The sequence below is a fragment of the Poecilia formosa genome, unplaced genomic scaffold (assembly GCF_000485575.1).
Source record: "Poecilia formosa unplaced genomic scaffold, Poecilia_formosa-5.1.2 Scaffold254, whole genome shotgun sequence".
Taxonomy (NCBI): domain Eukaryota; kingdom Metazoa; phylum Chordata; class Actinopteri; order Cyprinodontiformes; family Poeciliidae; genus Poecilia; species Poecilia formosa.
The window spans coordinates 910,509-916,450 of record NW_006800193.1 but is presented as its reverse complement, the minus strand read 5'-3'; the positions used below and the strand labels follow the sequence as shown (position 1 = coordinate 916,450).

Here is a 5,942-nt window from a genome sequence, read left to right as displayed (position 1 = left end):
AATTTTCAGTTTAAAACTTCCTTTCAATTATAAAACTCCAGTTAATAGTAATGTAGATGTTATATGAACCTTTTAGAATTGTATGCAACTCGTTCTCCTTTTATAAAAAAATAAGATTGATATTTGAAATAGGTGTCCATTTTAATTATAAGTCCTTAATAACCACACAGTTTATCCTCCAGTTTTAAATATTCATGCAATATAAGTTCATTCTTATTATATTTACTTTAAAAACATGCCACTACGTCACTCTTTATGTGGAATGGTCTAATGGAAATGTATTGTTTCTTGATTTGGGGTACCTTAACCTTTCTATAAATAAAAATTAACATTTTATTTTTAATTGAAGTCAAACATTTTCAACATTATTCAATTATTTTTAAAAATCAAAGCTCATCGTTCCATTTAAATGCACTTCTTCAGTTCCGTTTACAGAGTGCAATATGTAAGAAACATTTTTTAGATGGGCATTGAATCCACTGATGTAAAAATAAAGAAAATATATGGCATGTCAATCTTTCTTTATTGTTCTAATTATGAAATAATAAAAATAAACATCTCTGTCTAAACCAAATGTCAATGTAGAGCACTAGCAGGAGGTGTGGTTTAGAGAAAGAGAAATAAATGCTGCTTGACAGCTGCTTTTTCGCACAGTTGCATTTCTCCCTTTACCTTGACTAGTAGGAGCTTCTTCTGCAATGGGCGACTCATTTGTCATAGCGATAGATTTTGGCACTGCATTTAGTGGGTATGCCTTTAATATCACAACCACAGTGCAAAAAAGTGAACCACACCTGCCAAGGTGGGGGAAGGAGTATGGATTTGACACCCCAAAGACTCCAACCTGCATTTTGTTTAATGAAGATGAAACATTTCTGAGTTTTGGCTATGAAGCCAAAATGACATACAAGGAAATGAGCAGAGAAGAAGCAAAGAAGCATTATCTCTTTGAAGACTTCAAGATGGCCCTCTATAGCAAAGTAAGTATGAACAAATCCCTCATAACTATATAATGTAATGTTATAATGCATGTTTTAATTCTAATATTTAAGTCTTAGAATCATTCACTATGTTCATCATTTCTATACTTTGGCTACAACTTCCTCAAATGTTTTTAGTGAAGATGTGTCTCTTAATAATTTTGTGCATTTTTAAATTGTATTAGTTCTATTTTTTTACTTGCTTTTTTACATTTTTTGTGTCACTTCTTTTTCTTCTTATTTTATTACAAACATCAAAAACATATTCATTGTTAATTCCATGGGCCATCATTTCTGTGATATTTCAGGTTTTGCCTGACTTTATGTCAGCTAGCACTTCGGATCACTCACACACACCTACTCTCCTCCCTACATGAAACACTCCCTCATCATGAACCTCTTACTGGGCCAGCAGGAGATAATCTGACCTTTTGCTAAATCTGTCCCTGGGTCATGTATCTCGTCTATTTCACCCTCCTCATCATCCTCCTCTAACAAATCTTTTTTGTCAGAGGAAAATTGCTCAGCTCCTATTCCGGCACTGAACAATTAGAGTGGAGTTTTTTATTAAGAGTGTGAGTTTTTCTGTTATTGATTAGTCTATGCATTATGTTGCAGTAATGGCTTTACCTTACTCCTCTCCATTTCTATAACTCAATCTGTTAACTTTAGGCCATATAATGTGACCAACTAGTCTCTCTTAAAGATATTGAGACTTTTATATAAGCAGAACACCAGCTAATTTAGTTATCCTTCTATTTTAAGATATTATTATATCATTTGTAAAATCAGTAAAACTATTACTCTATTTTAATGTATTATTTTAGAGCATAAATTTGGCAAGGAGTCCTGAGGAGGAGGGGTCCTCAGAGCAGAAAATTAACCAAACTAGAAATTTAAACAACAGTGAAAAATCATGTAACAGTCAGATAAATATTAATGTCTAGGTAAAATAAGTGTTTGGGCAAAATGTTTAAGGCTAGCATAGTTAAAACTCAACCATGAAATTTATTCTACTTCAACCCTATCAGATGTCCTAATATTGCTTGTCTACTTTCTAAAACTCTGCTTGTAAACAGTTTAAATTGTTTGTAAGCTCCCCCTTTAGAAATCTGACTGTCCCTTTTGAAGGTAGATTAGAAAGAACTTACAAATATACTCAGACCTTTTGAAGTTTAGTAAGCCCTGGAAATTGTTTATGAAACATATCATGTGATGTATCAAGAAAACTAAAGGCATTTTTGGACTGCATGGCCTGGCCAGCCCCTTTCAGCTTTGGTTCTTGTTATTTTTGCATTGAGCATAGTGCAGCCTCAAAGTGTGCTGGGAACATGGAAGCTGCCGATGCTGTCTCCCCACAGACCGTGGAACACTTTGGTTCTTTTTCATCCCATTCAGCTTCTTCTGAACGCATTTGTAAATGAAGAATCTGAGGAAAAGAATTACCTCAGCTTTCCCTCTTCACTAAAATATTCAAATAATTTTCTTCTGAGTTTCATCTCAGAGCTGAATTTGGTGCAGCTAAACTACTGCTGCATCTTGCAGAAATTTCCCCACTGGAACAGAGAAAGATCAGAAAATCCACTTGTTCAGAGACTCAACTTCTGATCACTTCCGTTGGAGAAATGTTCTCCGATTTAAAGAGCTTTGGCTGAAGAGTAGTTTCCAGTGTAGTATATAAAATATGTAATTATTATCATTTCAAAAGTTATAGGTAGGAGTGAATTATAATGGGAATTTCTTGACAATGTTAGTCAAAATGACAGACATTGAGAAAGGCTAATGGTCATCTCTGTACCTGGCCATGGTGCACCAATCAACAACTGAACTCAAACCAGCCTCGCCCAGTCGGCCTGATTAGAATCGCAGCTCTCTGAGCTCCAAGGAGAGGGTTTGGAAGTGCTAATACTAAAATGCTGGACTGAGGTTTGAAATCAGACCGGGTGGAACATTACTAACTAATGCTAAATATAATTAAATTATAATATACATAATATAATTTCAAACAGAAATTAAGATTGCTTATGTCACTAAGCCACTGTATCTAACATCTAAATGAATATCTCCAGGAACTCAGCAGTGATCTGAAGATTAAAGCTGCCAATGGAAAATCTGCGAAGGCATTGAAGGTTTTCTCAGAATCCCTGAGATTTCTTAAAGAAGATGCACTGAGAACAATCAGCAGAAACACAGGGGGCATAAAGTTCTTTCCCTCTGACTTCACCTGGGTCCTGACTGTTCCTGCCATCTGGGATCCTTCAGCTAAACAGATCATGAGAAAAGCTGCAATGCAGGTAATATTGGGTTTTACAGAGACCAATAAAGTTCTGAAATGTTCAGATGGATGAGAGTTTTTCTTTTTATAGGCAGGTATTATAACAGAAGAAGATGAGGAAAAACTGGTGATTGCACTGGAACCAGAAGCTGCTTCAATCTGGTGTAAGAAGCTTCCATCTGAGGGTTTCATCTCTGAGAAGCACAACGCAGAGTCACTGGATCAGTCTGCAGGGACGCAGTACATCGTTGTTGACTGTGGAGGTAACGTCTCTGTGACACTGATGAAATGTGTTATTGATTCATTCACAAAGCATTTTTTAGTTTCTATGTACAAGAACATTATAAAACAATGTTTTGGGGGAGGGGATTGCAGACTGTTATGAAACTAGAATGGCTCAAACTTCAATAGATGTGTTATTGTTATTAAACCATTTTTCTCTATTACTCCCTCTGTTTATTTAAGGAGGAACCATTGACATCACTGTTCATGAAGTCCTGGGTGGAGGAGCCCTGAAGGAGCGGCGCGAAGTCTCTGGAAATGATCTGGGAGGACAAACTGTGGACAGAAAATTTAAGCAGTTTCTCAGAGAGATATTCCCTGAAGGAGTCTGGGATGAATTTGAACAAAACTCTCCCAGTGCAGCTCAGAGAATGATGTATGAGTTTAGCCATCTCAAACAGGTAGATAAAGATGTTCAGATCAGCTGTCCAAGACCACTGGAAAAGTTAGCTAAAGACAAATCAGGCACAGAAAACTTTGTTAAGTCAGAACTTGGTGCTTCCTGGGATGGTGATTTCATCAAAATCTCAAGAGACAAAATGAGATCTTTCTATGATGAAAGTCTGCAGGGCATCACTGAGAATCTCATGGAAATCTTTACCAGTGGTCTCAACATCAAGTACATTTTGTTAGTGGGTGGGTACGCTCAGAGTAAAGTTCTGCAGCAGCACATTACTGACCAGTTTGGACATCAGTGTAAAGTTCTGTGTCCTTTCAGAGCTCAGGAGGCGATTCTGAGAGGAGCTGTAGAGTTTGGTAGAAACCCAAACATTGTGGCTTCTCGTAAAAGTTCCTATACTTATGGATTTGCTGTTTGTGAAAAGTTTGATGAGCTCAAACATAAGAAAGAAAAGAAATTTACAGCCAAAGGTGTGGAATTGAGTCGAGATAGTTTCAGGAAACTGGTGGAAGAAGGTGAAGATCTTGGTTCAGAGGAGACCAGACAGTTCTTATGTTTTCCAGCAAGAGATGACCAGAAACAGATGAAACTGAGATTCTACAGCACTTTTAAAAAAAATCCAGTCCATATAGATGACTCTGATGTAAAAGAGGAAGGTTCATTCATTGTAGACTTGACTACAGGTAGTAAAGTCAAACTGGAAATTATGTTTGGCTTCACAGAGATAATGGCCACAGGGATCAACCTGACTACAGGGGAGAAAAAAAAAGTTAAAATTGACTTCATGACCAAAGACAAAGAATGTGTCGTTGATGGTGATGTAGAAGATGATGGTAGTGTTGGATCCAGTTCTCAGTCACAGGAATATATTTATGACGGTGCTGATGAAACTTGTTACCAAGGGGTCACAAAAGGTTTGATCAAGGTTTGTGTGTCAGAGTGAATCATCATTGAATCAATATAAGCATTTTCCAGTGAAAGTGGTTATAATCATAAATATCATTGATTATTGGTGTCATTGATTATATAATAGATGAATCTTGCCATATGGTGGTGGAAAGTAATAGACATATTTTCTGAGATATGTCAACAGTTGCATGGAAGGGATTACTAAAAAGCAGATTAAATGTTATTTTTTACTTTTTGTGCTGAAACAGGTCTAGAAATAATTTTATTTTAATTGTTTTATTAAAATAATGCTGAAGTTATACAAGAGTAAAAAAAATAAGGTGGAATATTTGCTGTGGTGGGAACACTTCAGTTTTCAGCCAACAACATTATTATTGTGCAAAATTTTGTGGTTTGTAATATCAGCTGAGTTTAAATACTCAGCATTATGATCTTTGAAAGATAATTAATCACTGTTTGTGGAATATGGTGCATATACTGGATCCTGATGGTGCATTTAACTGCTTCTAAGAAACGCGTATGACCATTTCTGGTTCACAAAGGTTTTTTTTTTTCTTTTTAATTGCTATTTGTTTTACTTATTGATGGTTAATGACCAAATCAAAATGAATCATAACTTTGAAAATAACCTCACAAATTTATTACAACTATAGTGCTGATTTTTTTTTTACTAAATATAATAAAGAAATGCTAAGATTACATTTTTACATTATCATTTTGGATTTAAATAGAGGCAGTGGCTAAATGCCAAAATAAGCAAATACTATAATAATAATAATAATAATAATAATAATAATAAAAACCCATCCCGGGAGAGTGAGTAGAATCTTCTCATGACTGTGTCTGGAGGGAGACTCATACCCACAGTTACTTTTTAAAAATAACCTTTAAGTTGATATTTTTTGTTGAGCCCAGTTTTTACAAATTGTTTTAATGGTCAGATTTACTATAATTTGAAATGTCATGTTTTTGTTAGCTGTATACAGAAAAATCATAACAAAAATAAAATATTTTTAACAACCATCTGTGTCTAGTTTTCAACACTGAAATAACACATCCTAGATTTTAATTAAATACATTCTCATTGTCTTAATAA

At 35.1% G+C, this 5,942-nt stretch overlaps 1 protein-coding gene across 1 annotated transcript; it reads left to right on the top strand.

Moving 5' to 3' along the window:
* The first annotated feature begins 666 nt into the window (after positions 1 to 666).
* On the top strand, positions 667 to 5,477 carry LOC103150449 (heat shock 70 kDa protein 12A-like). Its single transcript, XM_007570070.2, has 4 exons — positions 667 to 980; positions 3,050 to 3,274; positions 3,347 to 3,518; positions 3,721 to 5,477. Exons 1-4 carry the CDS (start codon positions 699 to 701, stop codon positions 4,878 to 4,880), a joined length of 1,839 nt encoding a protein of 612 aa, XP_007570132.1. The 5' UTR covers positions 667 to 698; the 3' UTR covers positions 4,881 to 5,477.
* The last annotated feature ends 465 nt before the right edge of the window (positions 5,478 to 5,942 follow it).

What these genes read in the sequence shown, in the direction of transcription:
- LOC103150449 (XM_007570070.2), top strand. Translation starts at nt 699, where the DNA reads ATGGGCGACTCATTTGTCATAGCGATAGATTTTGGCACTGCATTTAGT. An exon ending in TGAGAAAAGCTGCAATGCAG is followed by an intron (nt 3,275 to 3,346) that starts GTAATATTGGGT and finishes TTCTTTTTATAG; the next exon opens with GCAGGTATTATAACAGAAGA. An exon ending in CATCGTTGTTGACTGTGGAG is followed by an intron (nt 3,519 to 3,720) that starts GTAACGTCTCTG and finishes TGTTTATTTAAG; the next exon opens with GAGGAACCATTGACATCACT.